The following is a 17,993-nucleotide window of genomic DNA, read 5'->3' as shown; positions in this document are numbered from 1 at the left end:
ACATGCTTCTGGCATTCTTATTTAGCCTATTCTCAAAGATTTTTATGATAGACTTCTTCAATCTCCCTATCAAATTTCTGTTTCAGGATGTTCCCTCACAGCATTTTTTCCCCTAATGCCTAATCTAACTCTTGCTGGGCTTTCATCTTATTAATTCTTGCTCTTTCCTAAGAGAACATGAGGATCCCATCTCCCTTACAGCAGCCTCTAAAGTATTTGCAGACTATTACCATGTCTTTCCTCAATCTTCTGTTGACAACTGCTTCCACCTTTTCTCACAAGTCTTGTATTTCAGATGTCAAATGATTTTAATTGCTTTTTTTCTGGTCTCCTTGTAATTTCCCTGGGCTCCTTATCTCCATTTCTCTAAAAGTAAAAAATGTTAAAAATATTCCAGGGGAAGCTTTCCCTGGAAGTGCAAAGGAAAACAAAAGGATTACTTCAAATTTCAAGCTTCTCTATCCAATATCTTATAATCAACTTATATTTGGCTGTGGTAAAACTCTCAGATCCCTTTCTAAAGTCTGCTAATCCAAACTTTCACCACAAAACCTTGTACAAAGGGCCTCTACCAAAAAATGAACAAACACATTCTCTGTCCCATCATAATGATACTAATGAAAATACTGAAAGATGCCACATGTAAAGATGTTCCACTTAGCATTTATTAATTCATATCCTGCCAAAACTTGAAAGATATCACTAAACTGGACAAAGTCACCAACATCATGGTGGCACTTGCCTGGGAGGAGAGGCTAAGGAACCTGGGTTTGTTTAGCCAGGAGATAAGAGGTTTTCAAGAGGCCAAAGGGGATTTTCTTGGATCTACAGGAGGCTCTAAAACAGATGGATCCAGGCAAGAATAAGAGAGAAAACTGAACCAGCTGAAGTTCTCACTTGCCATTAAAAAATATTAAAAAATCCTCACTATGAGAAAAAGTAAATATTGAAACAGGTTGCCTTGGAAGATTATCCTGGGAGGTTTTAAGATTTAGCTGGACACAGCCTTGGGTAAACTGGTATGAATTTAGTAATGACCTCATTCCCATAACACAGAAAGATTTCTAATGCCCCGAGTATCCTTGGCTTAAGTAACCTACATGTCCTGGGCAATTAAAACTCACATCTAGTATTTTTTTACCTACATTCTTATACTAAATTATCAGGCCTATACCAGATTACATGGCCTTAACTCTATATTGTGCCATTTCTGCTGCTGTTTGAGATATCTACTGCAAGAAAATATTTCAAACTACAAATCTGAAGCCTCATTTCTGATTGCAGTTTTACCCACAGTATTTTTTATATGATATATATATCTAATACTATAGATCTGTATTGCATATTATATGTATATATACACATGTATAATGTCTACCTTTAGGCAAAAGCATTAAACTAGAAAGAATTCCCTGAATTCCTTAGGTAGATAGTTCTTAAACTATTATGGTCTTATTTATTCATTAAGTTAATTCTTTTATGCGTATCATATCAAGTTGCTAATATTTTTTTTTACTATCACAACCTCAATGCTAGCTCTTCAGTCAAATCACTGAGTCGAACATACCCACTATTTTGATCAGCCATGAAAGCAGCATTCCACACATTGGACTGTCCTATTCTGAAAAATTCATGTATTCCTGTCAGTAACTGAATTGGTGGCATTAAGATTTAATATGTTTAATAGATACAGTTTGAAAACAAGCTGTAGTCCTTGTCTAAGCTAAGGGTTCTGGTTGATTTTTCTGCTGACATTGAGTTTTCCCCTGTAAACTGAGTCAGAGCAGCTACTCACTTGTGCCCCTCTGCCTGCACAGAATGTGACTTTACTAAAACCCCCTTCTCTGTGGGCCAATGCAAGCTGGTGAGCAAATAAATCCCAGAGATTTGGTCCTACCTGGTCCTGTAGGATTGCTGTGCTGACAGCACATGTCACAGTTGAGACAGCCACAACACACAGAGCGTCACCACACAATTTCAGAAAGTTTCAACCCAAACAGGTAACACCAAACCTCTTCAGAAGGCTTCAGGTGTCTGCCCACACAGAGTAACACCAGACATCTTCAGCAGGCTGCAGCATCTGCCCTCCCTGTCCCTCAGCCCAGGCTTTTGTGCCCTGCTGCTGCTGCTGCAGTGCCTCTGGCCCTCTGGGGTTGGGCAGTGCCCCTTGGCCCTCCATGGCTCGTTCCTGTTAATGCTGCTCACCTGTGCTGCACAGCTGGAGCCAATGAGGGATGACTGGGCACAGCCCCACCCCAACCACCCCTGACTCTGTGCCTCCAAGTACAGGTCACAGGGCAGGTGACAGCTGAGCTCACGGTCACAGCTCCTAGGACAGACCCAGTACTTGCAGTGTGCTGCCACAGGGACCCATCTGGAACCCTGCCATGGAGCAGGGAAGTTGGCAAGGCTCATCATGGGAACACAGAAACTCCCTGGAGGCACCTCTGGATGGATTTCACTGCAATCCCCAGTTCTGCCACAGCCTGAGCATAGGATTTATTCACTTAGGTCACAGAATTTCAACCATTCTTGTAGTTAGCTAGAAGATTCCTGAAAAGATCCTCCCTGAAAGAAGATCTGCTCTGCTTTAGGTGTCTTGAATAGTTTCAGACCTTGTCCTGTTGCCAACACTGACTGGTAAGGAAGCTCCCCTGTGTCCTTTGAGCTGAGCTGGGCTCCTCCATTCTGACAGACACAGCTCAAGCAGCCTGCACTCAGCCACCAGCAATCAGGCTGCAAAACAGCATCCAGGTGGAGCTCAATCCTTTCCATGCTTCACCTCCAATACCCACATTTGGCAGTGCTCAGTGCAGCATTCCCAATGCCTTATCTACCATTTTCTAGGACTACCACATTTTCTGTGTTTGCTAGAGTTTATTACCAACCCTATTGATGAACCACTTAAGAGTTAATTCCCAAGGACATTGCAGCAATTCCTCTTGTTAACAGAGATTGTTGGACAATTGCTTTTTGTGTCCTAACTGGCCCTCAGCAGTGAAAGAGATTTTAAAACTGGGACCTAAAAGGTGCCTTAAAAGAAACAGAACAAGTGGGAACAGGACAGAACATAAGCCCTACCCATGGAATATTCAGCTAACAGGCCTTTTCAGTATGAGATGGATATTTAGAAAACACAGTAATAGATGGTTGCAGGGCATTTGTATATCACCAGGCAAAAGAGAGAAATAAACCAGTGATGAAGAAATTGAATTGCAAAGGAATTCCTCGGGGCAGGGGATGAAATCCTACATGAATTAAATACATCAGCATGCTTTCCAGTTAAGGATGAAGGACAAAGGGTTAGTGGGCAGAACAAGCAAAAGAAAAAAAAAAAAAGAAAAGAAAAAAAAGTAGACCAAGAAACAGAGATTGATTTAAAAGTGCTTGATATATACTTGACTGTGTATGAGAAGAGCTTCCCCTGAATATAAATGTATGTTTGAGTGCATGTGAGAACAGCTCCTTTGAAGATAAAAAATATGTATAGAGAGCTTTCAAAGGAAGGGGTGATGCAACACAATTTCTGATGGGAGCAGGGAGGAGAAAATACACATCCCTATGAACAGTTACACTTTGAAAAGCATAACAAATAAAACCATAATCAAAATGGACAGTGATCAGGATGTCTTTTCCCCCTTTTCTTTCTGTTTTATTGTTAAACTTCCCATCTCTGGAGCCATATCCTACAAATAAATCTCAGGGTGGCTAATAGAATGACAAGGAGGAAAGAGGAGAGAGGAGGGGAATTTGGTAAAAAGTCACTTAAACATCTCATTTGCAGCCAGTCTCCCAAAGCAGAGGGAATTCTGCTGATGGCTCTGGAAGCATCAAGCAGCTTCTCTAGCCCATGTGATTATTGACAGGAATACCAAAAAACTCCTTCAAAAAAGTGAATACAGGAAAGCAGTTTCTGACACTCTTGGAGTGAAGGAAAAGCCAAGAAGGATTCTGAGAGCTGCAGCAGACAAGAACTGGTTTTCAGGAAACTCAATTGAGCAGGAAGAACAAGGCTCTTGCATGAACAGAACTGGATATGGTCAAATCCACACAGACATTGTAGGAAAAACAGTGCCTCCCTTGATTGTCTGATCACATGGAAAAGGATAACCAAAAAAATTGAACATATGAAGCAGGCAGTGAACATAATTTACTCTGATTTCAAACCGAAAGAAAGACAGAAAGAAAGACAGAAAGACAGAAAGACAGAAAGACAGAAAGACAGAAAGAAAGAAAGAAAGAAAGAAAGAAAGAAAGAAAGAAAGAAGAAGAAAGAAAGAAAGAAAGAAAGAAAGAAAGAAAGAAAGAAAGAAAGAAAGAAAGAAAGAAAGAAAGAAAAAGAAAGGAAGGCAAACTAGGATCAAGGCTCAATAAAGCCAAAGACAACAGAGTGCATCTGAGCTCCCTGACTGCAGTTTGTGCTGTTCATGTGTTCTCAGACTCAGCCTGTGCTCTTGGTGCTCAACTGCTCAATTTGGGACAAATTTTTGACTTTCAAAAGTGATGGACTTCTTCCCTGATAAATTCAAGCCCCTTGCCACCTTGGAGATGGTGGCTGTTTCACCTACAGGTTTTTGTGCATTTTTCCCCTTTCACTCTTTATGTGGATGGCAGGATTTAAACATCTCTATAATCTTGTTAAGATCATTTGGGCTACTAAGGTGCTTTAAGTCATGAAATTAAATCTTTCCAGGGTTGCATCAGAGATTTTTGGTGGGTAGCATACAGCAAGCGCTGAAAGTGAATAGTGGCAAAGAACTAGGACTTACCATTTCACAGAAAGCAATAAATCCAGACCTATCATGTCAGAAAAATAAATATAAACTTCAGAGAATGAAATCTTAACACTGAAAACACCCACTAAAATCTTTCAACATCTAATACAGGTTGGTAGAAGTTTTCATGCACAAATTTAGGGAAAAAAAGTGATTATGCTTTCAAGTTTTTACTTTCAAGTTTTTGACTTTATGTGAGTACTCTAAATAAAGTTTCAAAAGGGTAAAAAGCAAAAAGTAAAATGTGTTATTTTCAAAGTCTTCCTTCTTCCCCATTTTACCTTTTTTTAAAAAAAAAAGAACAAACCTTGATACAATAGAATAAAAAAATGCAGATAGCACTTATTTTCCATGTCCACATCCCAACATTTCTGTTTTAGAAAGAAATTCCTGAAAAGATTTTTTTTTTATCAGCACTTCTAGTGAAACATTAACACACATTTTAGGTTGTTAACACTAAAAATGAAATGTGTTAAAAAGAGGCACTACATTTCTATGTACTCAGATGTTCTGAAATCCTTCTCAATATAATAAAACATCAACCTAGGAAGAAAGTGTGGGAAACATAATTTTCCCATATTTTTGGAACTTCCCTAATAACTGGAATTTCCCAAAGGAATAGTCAGGCTGCCTGTAGTAATTAACTTTGTAGAAGAAAACCAGCTTAGCAGATTTAAATTCTGGGAAAGCCATGCCAAGAGCCAGGATTAGTTTGGCAAAGAGACAAGAGGGTCTCTGTGATTCAGATCAGGGAAATGAAAAGGCCAGTGAGTGCTGGGGGTAATCAGGATGACTGGGTTTTTAAGGAAAAGAATGGACCCTGATGTTATCAAAAGGTGGATTTGCAGTGTGCCATGAACTGCACCACTTTGTGTCCTGCCACCAAATCTCACTCTGCACATCCCTGAGTGGAAAATGACAGATGACAGAGCTGGAAGTGACTGGTAGAGGGGAGGATGTGATTGTCTGCTGAATTTTGGATTAGTTCAGTTAGCACAGGATTTAAATAAATTTTTGGCTGCTTAATTCACCGAGGAAGGAACGTTCAAAAGGAGCTGGTCAGAACTGAAAGGAAGGAAACAAAGGTGAGCAAAGCATGGCACGTAAAACTATGAGCCAGACACCTTCTTCCAAACCACTTGATCAGGACTGAATAGTCTTGGATGAGAATCTGGACAACATTACACTTATTTATGTGTGACTGAGTCTGAGATGATTCCCATAGGACACTCAATAGATGAAGAATAAGGCAGTTATATGAAGAAAGTAAACAAGAAATATTTCTTCGTACAGTTTGGAGAGAACCTGCAGACTTGCCTGTTTTAGGGGAATGTAGGGTCAAACGTGGAGGCTGGGTTAGAGAATGAAAAGAGCATTTTATTACTGCTAGCAGAAGGTGTCATTCAGTGTGATTAAAAAAAAAAATAGGAAGAGAAGATAATGAAATCTCATGGTTCAGTAGGAAAGTTCCCTTTGGGACTTTGGGAATAGCTCTTCTGCCAAGCTCTCTGTTATTATGCTATTGGTTAGATAAGTCTGCCTCAAACACCTCTGAAATATTAGCTCTAGATGATGCCTCAGGTTTTAGCTTTTGTATTTATCACATTCTGTGCTGCTCTATGGTGTGGGTCTGGGCTTCATATTATGGGATGGTGAGCTCTCTTCACAGAATAGAGAGACAAAACAATTCCTGCTCCAGCTGGGCACCACGGACAAATGATCCAAATCTCAGCCCCAAGAGCACAAACACCATGGGCTGGAGAGAGAAAAACAAGCAGGGTGGGACTGCAGGGGCTAAAGCTGGAATGGGACAATGAACTGCAAGATGCAAATGGAGCAGAACTGATCAAAGGGAGAGACCCTGTGCCCGCTCGTGCATTTTGGGGCCATTTTGGTTCATCTTGGGTGCAGGCCTGGCTGGGCTCTTGTGCTGCCCAAGGTGGATCCATTGAGGAGATCCTTTTAATAAATCCCTACTTTATTCTGTAACTCTGCCCAGCCTTCTCAAGGCACCATAGATCCATGGAAAGAAGGGTTATTGGTACTATTTAAAGTATTTACTGAACTGTGAAGGCAGATGTAGAAAGAAAGCTCCTGATTCCTCTCCCCCCTCACATCAGGAAGAGCTGATTTTTGACTTGAAACCAAAACTGAGCAGATTTATTGGATATCATTTAAAGATGAGGGCAGGAAATAGAAAACTTTACTAATCCCCTTTTTATGGTCTTTACAAGTCAGGAATGCAAAAGTGAGCGTGACTGGATGAATGTGTCAGCTCCACCAGGTTCTCTGGAGACTCAGATTGGGTGTGACAGAAGAGCTGCAGCCCACTTGTGTGAGCCCCTAGGCTGCCAAAGCACTTCTGGAACTTCACTTCCATCAGAAGAAGGACGGGATGCTGCACAGGACCTATCATTGGGAAGTTTTCTGAGGAATTAGACTTTTGTAGTGGCAAAGAGCAGGAAATGGACAGCTATGGCAATCAGCTTGCAAAGCTCTTTAAGAAATGATTTTTTTATACACTTTGCGGAGGGAATCTTTGTCTGTAACCCTTCATTGATCTGCACAGATTTCATTTTACACTCATACACAAAAAAGGTTTGTATGATGTGTGTAAACCCCAAGTAGAGAGATTTGTATCAGATGCTTTGCATTCTTTAAAGCTCCTTTAGACCCCCAGAAATGTATGTAAAATATCTACTGTACAACACTCCCCAAGGGTCAGCACTAATAATTCTTAGATTTGGCAGCATTGTGCTGCTGTTTTTTTCAATATTATTTTAGAGTATGATATTCTGGGAGTGCAAAAAAACCTCAAAAATCTAACAAGAACTCAAATAAAAGTGCAATATAGGAGCTGTTAAAGAAACCAGAGGCCAAAGCTGTTTCAGGACTTGCCTTGTGGGAATGAGTAGATACAACTAGCACTGAGAGCTTCAAATTTTGAGAGAACCTGAATTTTATGACCTGTAAAAATGTGATGTCCCTGTGTTATAAATAATATGTTACATTTTATGAAGGGGCATACAACTACTAAGAACAATAGTCATTAATACTGTATCACTAAAACATTAATACTTTATCTGCTCAGTTTCCTGTGGGCTTGAGGAAAACAATGATTGTTTGCAACCTGCTCTTATGTGGGAGACCTAATCTTCCTAAGAAATCATGGGGGCAGTCCATGAATGGAGGTCCTAAATGTGCGATTTTATTCTGTAGTTTAAAAGCTACACACTGCATTGAGAAATGGGCAAAGAGGCTGATGTTTGTGGAAATGATTATATTTTAAGTTTTCATAGATTTAATAAGAAAGTGTAGGATAACTGAGCTGTAAAACAGTAACATTAATATTTATTTTTATTATTGCTATTACATAATTTAAATTTGGTTGTTGTGTCCCCTCTTATATTTGCTTCATCCTGCTGTTCACTCAACTAGGTAATTTTTTGTTTATGGAAAATTACTACTCAAGGAAATCCCTGCTAGGTTCCAACAGGAGTTTTGTTATGGAGAAGGATGCAGCACTTGAGAAGGAGTGTGCATGAGTATGTTTTTATTACTCTGCTCTGCTTTATTCTTTCCACAGCAAATGAGGGGGATTAAGGGTACATATCTTGAATGATGGATGATAATTTTAAGCACTGCAACTAAATCTTTTGACTGCTTGACTTAGAAGTACTTATTATCCTCATCAGTTTCCCTCAAAGCAATACTCCCATGCTGTTATGTCTAACACCCTGAGATAGTCTGGAGCAGGAAAAGGCCAGCTTAACAAAAAAAAAAAAGAACAAAAAATAAATAAGAAAATTAGCTCAAACCTAATTTTGATAGTTGTTCTGGAAGTTTTCAGAAAACATGGATGAAAGACATACACAACTACTCATCACTAAAAGGAATCATTCATCCATTCCTTACTTTGCTGTAAAAGCTCCTTGACATTATCTTATCCTTATTCCATTTCAATTCATTCCTTCCTTCAGAAAATGTTCACATTAAGAACATGGATACATGCTCACATTGTTTGATTTATCCTCAGCGTGACATAGGTACATCACACCTACCAAGGTAATCAGGTATTTGCAAAGCAGCCCCTGAGCTCAGTGTGGTCTGATGTGGAACTCCAAAAGATAATGAAAAAGTTTGCAAATTTACCCACAGAGGCATAATTTAATTATTCTCCATGTCCATGTGGAAAATTTGGTTCTTTCTCTGAATGTGGGAAGAAAGTTGTCAATTAGACAGATATATGGATTTGGATCCATTTTAGGGACCCTCCTTTTTTGGGGAAAAACAAGCAATTGACATCAGAATTCTTCTATTCTGATCACTACTGAACTACATCATTCAAATTCCTGACCAAACAAGGAATTACATTTTTCTTTTACACTGAAAAGGGATCTCCAACATCTTTGAATCCTTCTCCAGTCATTCCTACAATTTTTAGAAGTTTCAAGAAACAACAAAAACACGTTATTTTGGAAAATACAGGAAGGAAACAAAAAGAAAGTGTAATCTCATTTGTATTTTTTTTTATGGGAGTTGATAAGGCTATGAAATTTCAGACCACTGCTTTAAAGTTTACTGTGTGTTACTATAGATACCAACCTTCTGATGCTTCCAAACATCTGTGCATGACCCAAAAATCTTCCAAAATCTATGTGGAACATGTGTCCAGCTTTTGTCAGCATGATGTTGTCACTGTGTCGGTCACAGACGCCCAGGATGAAGGTAACAACACACCAGCCAGCACAGGAATAAAAGAAATTCCTTATGGCCTAGTGAGTAAAACAAAAGCTTTTACATGAAATACCCAGATGTATTTGTGATAAACAAATAAAATTGTGTTTAAAAACAATAAAATAAATAATTTTTAAAATATTTTTTAAATGTAATTTTACATATCTTATGCTTGTTGGTAACTTGTTAAACCCGTTTAAAAAATCCCAAACTGTTAAACCTTTTGAACCTGTTAAAATTTTACCAGGCAATTTTGAAAAGAGATTCATGAGACAGGTCTGAGTAAGAATGGTATAGGCATGGCACTAAAAGATTTCAAAGTTACAGTACAAGAACAATTTTATGCATGAGGTTTTCACCTTTTCTGGAAGTCTACAGAAAACTTTAAGAAAAAAGGTGCTTAAAAAAAAAAGCTACTTGGCAGGAAATTTGCATTTTCTGTTCAGTGTTCTGCAGGCATATTGCAAAAGAACCTGTTAGGAAATTATTTGCAAATATTTTTGCACAAATAATGCACAAATGCAACCATTTGCTTTGTGAAGGGTGCAGGTTGCTCTACATCCACTGCACTGTTTTGTACCTCCTTCTATTTTTTTTCTCCAGAACTCAGTTCATGTCCCATGAATGTAAATCACAATGTATACAACGTAATACAGAAACCCAAACCATCCTAATCTGGATCTTAATGTTTTTTGGACAAAACCTACATTGGCCAAGGCAAATGATTATTTAGGCTTTCAGGAATTCCCTGCAGATGCAAGATGCCACCTGCAAAACTTAGGCCACAGCTCAAGAGTTGGCTGAATTTTATGTCTAACTGTGCTACTTACTCACTGTGATGACCTTGAATAAAACACTTAAGCTTTCTGTGATTTTGTTCACCCAACTGTAAAATGAGGATATTAAAGCTTGTCCTGCACCAGTTTTCGGGGCACCTTAGATCCAGTACTGTGTGAGTAAAAAATTATGAAGGAGTAAAAAAAGAGAAAGGTTCATTCACCAGCAAGCACAAAGGGAATGCATAGCAGTAATTTTATGCATTTCTTATGTAATTAGATCTGACTGCATTTTATATACTTAAAAAATTGGAAGAAATTGGGTAGGAATTGGTTTAGAATATTCCACATGAATGGTATTTTTTACAAACAGCAGCTGCAGCAAGAAATCAAGTTTTCACTCAATAACTAGCAGTGCCTCTCTTTTGAATTGAAATGTTGTCTACACTCCTACCATAAAACTGTAAACACAAATCTTGTAAAAAAATCCCCATTCTACACATATTGCTCCTGTTTAATAGAATAAAATGATATATGAGGAATTCAAGAGTTTGTAGTCAAAATATTGATGAGAAAATGTCTATGGAATAATTACAAAATTACTAAACTTTACCAAACATATTTATAATACACACCTACTAACAAACTGCTGTAAAAGCATTTCATTCTCAAAGAGCTAAAACCTCAAAGCACTCCTTAAAATTTAAAATTTTGGCCCTTATTTTATCATTTAAACTGAAAAGGCATTATAAAAAGATTCCCAGAAACACAAAAATTGAAAATTTTTTCAGGGGCCTCAGAAAATGATCACCCAACACGGAACTGATAGAAAAAAAGGAATTGATAGAAAGTTTTTCTGGGAAAACCTTTGCTTCTATAAATAAAATTTACAGTTTTTTTGGCTTATGCAGAACATCTAGTTTCATAAAATCAGGTGCCTACCATGGGATCTCATGAGAACAAGTGATACGAAAAGCATGAGCTTCTGTATTTTGACTCTGACTAGGTGGTTTTGATAAAACACCTTTCTGCAACTCTAGGTATTGGCCTGGTCTTTCCTAAATACAGGAAATCTTTATATGGTTTATACAAAATAAAGAATTTAAAGAGCTAACCTAAAAAATATTTTTTTCTGAGTTCAAGACAATTTCTATTTCAATTTCTCTTCACTTTGCAACTAAATTTCAAAACATCTCTATGACACACGTTTATAGAAAATGCAATAGCATGCACCTGATAAAAAGAAATATTTCCTCAGCTAGAGAGGGGCATTTAAGTGGATTCCCTGCTTTCTCTGCGTGAGACTTGTTTGTCTCGTGTCTGAACCACTCATTTTTGCTGCCTGCTGTAATTTGGTTCTTTTTTTTTTTCCCCATGGCATAGCATGAAATGTGTAATAAGCTTCATTATGATGTTACCTCTTGGTAACTTGATTCCAGAGGATGGTGACGGTGAAACCATTTTTTAATTGTGTTTTCTTTCAGTGGTCCTATCAGCCCAGACTCCCTGTGGATCTTCGCTAGGGTGGTAGCATCTGGCACCATCTGCACCAGTCCTAATCAGATGGAAAAGAGTTTGCATTAAAAATCCTCAACTTTAAAAACACAGAAAAATAATGCATATTGCCATTTGTTTGATCATTCCATGCAGGAAAAAATCTCCAAAAAAACATGAAGTTAAAAGCTAAAAATAACTAAGTTAAAATAAATAAATATGTTTAAAATGAATAATAAATAAATAAATAAATAAGTTTAAAGCTATAAATAAATAAATAAGAAAAACATAGGTTAAAAGCTTAAAAATAATGAATGCAGCACAAAATGTATAACAATATGTATATATGTTGTTTTAATCTTGCTCTTTGGAAATTAGAAATAAAAGGGCACTGAGTGGAAAGGGGCAGTTCTGTGAAGGAGAAATCAAATCATCAATAACAATATTGTGGATATAACTGCCTCAAAGTACCAACAAAGTGAACGATTTAGCAAGATTCAAAGTGGGTGGAATATGCACAAAACTAAAAAACAATTAAAAGTAGGATCTGATATTTACTAATATAAGTAAATATTATATATAGTATAATATATAATACATATTATAAATATACTTTTATATATTTTATTTATCATATAACATTCTATGTTATATATACTATAATACATAAAATATATAACATACATATATGTATATTATAATAATTATATTTATTATATTATATATAATATATATATATATATTTTATGTATTTTTATATATTATAAATGTATATTTTTATATATTTATATATATTGTTTCATGTGTATTTATTGTCTAGAAAGGTGCAGAAATTATTCTGGACTATGTGATGCTGATCACAGCTTGGAGAAAGGGTACTGGGATATTCAGAAATTCAGTGATACTGATCCAGTATGTCACAAACTGGGACTCTGAGGTGCAGAGAGAAGCCGAGCACTTTGCAATGCTTCACTTGAATCCTCAGTCTCTACTGCATGCACTTAATTCCTGGTTTTGTTCCTGAGACCTGGCTTTCCATGCCTGTCCCCATGTGTGGTCCCCTGACATGTCATCCTGATACTCTGCAGCTCAGAAGGACTTTCTCTAAGAATTTGACTTCCTGACAGGCTCCTCTACTGCACCACGCCTGGAAAGTGGAATTCTACCAAAGCTTTATTCACTTTTTACTGAATTACAGTGAAATTTTTCACTGAATTTCAGTGAAAAGTGATTTCTGTGCTGCACGACCATGAAATTACCATCTCCCACCCCCTTGTGTGGGAAAGGTGGCCAGGGAGGAAGTCATGAGCCTAGGACTTGGAAAAACTGTGTACCCAAACCTCCCTAAGGTTGGGGTACATTTGCCCTATGTGACCACAGGCATGTCACTTTATCCTTAATAATTAACTGTAAATCTTTATCCTTAATAATTAACTGTAAATCAATTATCTTAGCACTGATGTGAACTCGTAAGGAAAGACATGTTTAAAATCTGTGAGACACTGAGGGGCTTTTGCTGCTATGATGCTGGAAGGAAGAGACTGTCAGGGTGAGAATATTATTTGCAGATGATCCCTGTATCTCTCTTGGCAAACATCAAATTAAGCATTAGTATATAGAAGAGTCTATATATAATGTCATGTCCAGAAATAGTATTCTTGTATTATCTGCCTTTGAAGCAGAAGCTTTCAAGCTTTGATTCCCATCCCACAAAGAAGGGAGGAGATTTTTCCAGGTCACCACCACCACATGCCTTGTGTCTGAACTCATCTATACTTTTCTCTTATTTCCTTTAGATCATTCCTCCTCTCTCATGTTCACTTTGTGCCTCAGAGAACAACGATTTTCTTTTAATTTTTCTATTTTAATAGCTTTTGTACAGCAGGTAATCTGGATACATCATCCTTCTCTTTGAGCTAGGATTATTTCCAGTAGAAGATTTGGTCAGGGAAATATAGGCAGCTTACTGCTGTCAGCAGATTTCTACAGCAAGCAATTGGTATCCCTGCTACAGCTCTGCTACAACAACCATAAAAGAGAGAAATAGAGCTTTCAGATGAGTCAGGCCTGCCCTAAGCAACATAAATCACAAGTATAATATTTCAAAATCAACAGCACAAAGCTGTCATCACTTGTCTGCAGGTACTTTGTGTAGCCACATGCATCTAGGCTCGTTAAGCATCTATGTAGGAACACACTGGATTAAAACTTCAGTAGCTATGGCAAATTTTCTCCAAAGCCCTCTTTTTGATATGTGAATTTAAGAATGTTTTGTAAGCTGACAGTGTTGAGGCTTTTGGAAAATTCTAGTTGCTACAAAATCCAATGAGTTCTAGAGAGGCAGAATAAATAAATCTTATATGGCACTGTTTAGATGAAATATGAATAATGTAATACAGGCTCCTTTTGTAATTTTAGACTGACCTTGTCCTTTCCCTGTAGATAAACACCTGTAAATGATCATTTGCATATCCAGTCCCTCTTGGAGCCAAATGTTGTCCATCAGGTGAATAATTTGCAGAACCAACATATCTTGACGTAGATCATCACCTATCTGTGAAAATTGCACATGCAATTCATTTTTCTTCTTCAATACCAGACAGAAATAATGTCCTATTTAACTGAGACTTTTTTGCCCACCAGAGCAGCTACATTCATTTCAGTAACTCTGTCTTGTTTTCCTTCAATGCTCCTACTTACCTCTCAATAATCTCAGGAGAGGACAGAGTAGACGGCACACACAGACAGAGACAGTTCTGGCTGCCACTGAGATGGCAACAAACGATCTGTACTTAACTGTGGCCTTTCTGCTTATTATTCCAATGTAATTATTAGAATTTGGAAATTTAATCCAGAGGTAGGATCCTAATTTAGTTACATTTTAAAGTCTCCTTAATGCTGGATCCCTCTGCACAAATGACAGCGTTTGTCTCACGTTAAGCCTCACAACTTGGTATTTGCAAGGGAATTTTATCACAAATTTACATTTTATCCATAATGTGATTCATATTCAGTTCCAAGCAGTGATGACCCCTCTCCCCATGGAGTTAGTCAAACAATAATCTTAGGGAAATGGGGCTTTAATGGTAGCCACAAGAATTAATGAAGAGATTATTTTCAACCATGGCTGAGTAAATGGCCTGCAAAAACAACAGCCCTGATTTTCTTTCCCCTCATCCCACTCCATGTAAAATACTTAATTTTTATTGGTATTTTAAGTGCCTTATTCTTTTGTTATATTCTTTTTACACAAGTATTCCAATCTACAGACATTTACTCCCAGGAAAGTACTTGAGGAGACAAGTACTTCATTTTAAAAAGACAAAATATCTGAATCTATTTTTATCTCATCAAAAGACTCCAATTAATTCTTCTTAGCACCTAAAAATGTAAAAAATATCTTACTCTCTCCACTTACCTTCCCTCATATATACAGTGGGAAGACAATTTAGTAAGATATCCTTATCATTTACTGTGCTTATCATTTATGTATGAGTTATCTGTCATGAATAAGCAATGTAACTATAGTACAAGCAAAAGGTATTTTAGCACAATGTTTTGCTGACAGGAGAAGGTGACAGCAGCTAAAATACTTCTACAGCAACTGGACAATGAGCTGCTTGCTGAACATTACTAGGTAGAAAAAAATTGTTTGAGTAGAATCAATACAATTGTTTAAAAGCCCCATGAGCAGGTATTTGCTCAAGTGGGTAGGAACCTGCTACTTAATATTGATTCTCAGATAAAACAGCACATGAAACAGGTTTCTAAATGTTCAGAAAAACTTAAAATTGCTAATTTCTCCCCTTGGCAGGCCTGGAAAGCTTACTTCTATTTCTGAGAATCACAGCTGCTCTAAAGGGCAAGTTAATTTAAGACAGCATAGAATCTAGGTTTTTAAAAAAATTATTTATATCAATTTTTTAATTTCTCGTTTGGAAAATGATTCTGAAAAATACCTAAGAATAATGCCATTGGCAACCAACCATTTTTTACCCCTCAGCCATTTTATGAACTTGTGTTCTTCTCTAAAAACAATATCCACTATTAGGGAAGACTTCTGCTCTTTCAAAAGAGAACTAACTTTAAAATTGTCTTTTGCGGTTGTGCTGTTCTGAAGCCTGAAGCTTTTCTTGATAACTGCAAAATAAAGCAGAGTTTATTTTGAGTCAGTTCCTCCAAGTAATTCCAATCAGACAAAACTCCTCTGCTGCCTCCTCCAGCTCCATCTTCCTCAGCCCATTCCCCCACACTGGCTGACAGGGGCAGAATTAGGTTTGTGTGGCAAATGGAGCCTCTAACACTCCAGTATTTTGATTTTTTAGAGACATATGGACGAGGTTGAGGGTTCAGTCACTCTGACCTATCTCTTCTCTGAGACCTGCCCTAGTTAATAAACTAGGTTTAAAATATGAACTTTATATTCTAGTCTGGTTGTCTTCACTAAGGAAAAAACTGCTATAATTTGTTTGATTCTCTGTTGATCAAAAAGGTGCCACTTCAGTGTATTGCCTCAACATGTTTCATTAATAGTTCTAGTGTCAAAAATAATAGGGATAAACAAGCAGCAGAGCTAAATCAACTATTTTCGGACTCAGGGTTTAAAAAAAATATAAATTAGATGAATTTTAAATGATCATTTTCCATACCAAAAGACCTGAGGAGTGGAGGAAGAACATACCTTAAAAATCACATTGATGTTTCCACTTGGAGCATTCGCATTGATGAAGGAGATTTTTAAGGGAAAGGCATTGGATGTAAAATAAGAACATGACTGCAGGGGAAAGAAAGATGAGACAGAAGAACAACAGTGTCACATAAACAAAACACCAGGCTAATACAATACCTCTGAAAAAGATTCCAGCTTTAAACACTGCTCAGTAGCAGTGGCAGCAAAAATAAATAATTCTTGATATTACTGACTGTTTCATTGGGTCTGAAAAACAAGAAATTCTTGTCCCCAGACAATCTGCTTCACTTAAATATCAGACCATATGAACAGATAATATTTTATGTGCTAATTGTTTTTTCATTTTCACTCAGGCCTATCAACAATAAGCTTTGCCTGTAACTGGGTGGATGAATTATATACGACTGATCTAATGAGTTTTAAAGCATTGAAAAGCCTGTGGTCCCATTGTTTTCTGAAAAAACCGCAGCCCTGACCAATCAGATATGGAAGCAAAGAACCTGCCAGTTTCTTTGATTACCTCACTCTGAGGATACAGCAAATTTTGAAAATCATGCTTTATTTTATGTGGAATTTATCTTAATTAAACACAAACTGACTTTCATGCTCTACAGCTCCTTCCACCTGAAGATCTCAAAGGGCTTCAAAAAGCATTAATGAGCCAAGCACTGCAAATCCTGTGAGAGTTTGGGGTGGAATTATTACCCTCATTAAAAACATCCAAAGAAAGGTGGTAGGGAAACCCGTCAAAACCAGCTAGAGACAATGGTAAATTAATGGTCTGGTTTGTGGAAATAATGAGCACCACACAAGAGCTGCTGCTGTCCTTACAGGGTGCAGTGCAAGGGAGGCTCAATTTGAGCTCCACCAGACACAGCTGTCTGCAGCTTTTCATCTGAACATCTCAAAGCATGGCACCAGCAGGCAAATATTGTCTCAGCCACTGCAAACCTCTGGGATGGGCCAGAGCCATTATCAGTAATGAAATTCTGATCCCTCACCACTGAAATGATTCCATTTCAGTCGGAATTTTGCCAACTGAAATGTCTCAGTGAGTGCTTGAAAGGTTCCTGTGGGATGATGTGACTCTGATGGGGCTGTGAGCAGGGCTTGCTACTGGTAAAATCAATAGATGACACCAAAATGAATTAAATTTAGGTAATTATAAGCACTTAAAAGTTCTAATTTGCATGATTATACTGACGTACAGTCCAATCAAGAAGCGACATGTATTTATAGAAAGATAATGGCCTATAATGATATAAGAAAAATGAGAAAAACCCAAAAAACAAAAAGACCTCTTCAGACATTAGATTTAAACATTTTTGTATCTGTCCAGCCAAGCTAGTGCAGTATAAATAGCATGACTTTATGGTGAGATACCTTTCCATTAGTCATTATTTCCAAAAGCCTGAAAGCAGGGATCAGCAGCAGGCTTCAAATCCTTCTGACTTGTATCACACACAATTTGCCCAAGCCTGTGGGGTGCTGGAAGACCTCAGTTCAGCCAGATCAAGGCTG

The 17,993-nt window shown here is 37.5% G+C and overlaps 1 protein-coding gene across 1 annotated transcript in view; it reads right to left on the bottom strand.

Annotated features, from left to right (window-relative positions):
- The window catches only part of PIK3C2G (phosphatidylinositol-4-phosphate 3-kinase catalytic subunit type 2 gamma), a 190,033-nt gene that overhangs the window by 60,292 nt on the left and 111,748 nt on the right, over nt 1-17,993 (bottom strand). The window contains exons 20-23 of the mRNA XM_036401795.2: nt 16,464-16,556; nt 14,207-14,336; nt 11,707-11,843; nt 9,381-9,550 (exon numbers count right to left, since the gene is read on the bottom strand). Coding sequence (XP_036257688.1) covers nt 9,381-9,550; nt 11,707-11,843; nt 14,207-14,336; nt 16,464-16,556 — 530 coding nt within the window. The remainder of the gene's footprint in view (nt 1-9,380; nt 9,551-11,706; nt 11,844-14,206; nt 14,337-16,463; nt 16,557-17,993) is intronic.

This window comes from Molothrus ater, chromosome 5 (assembly GCF_012460135.2).
Source record: "Molothrus ater isolate BHLD 08-10-18 breed brown headed cowbird chromosome 5, BPBGC_Mater_1.1, whole genome shotgun sequence".
NCBI classification, from domain to species: Eukaryota; Metazoa; Chordata; class Aves; order Passeriformes; family Icteridae; genus Molothrus; species Molothrus ater.
The sequence above is the reverse complement of the archived record's forward strand: the minus strand, read 5'-3'. Positions and strand labels throughout refer to the sequence as shown.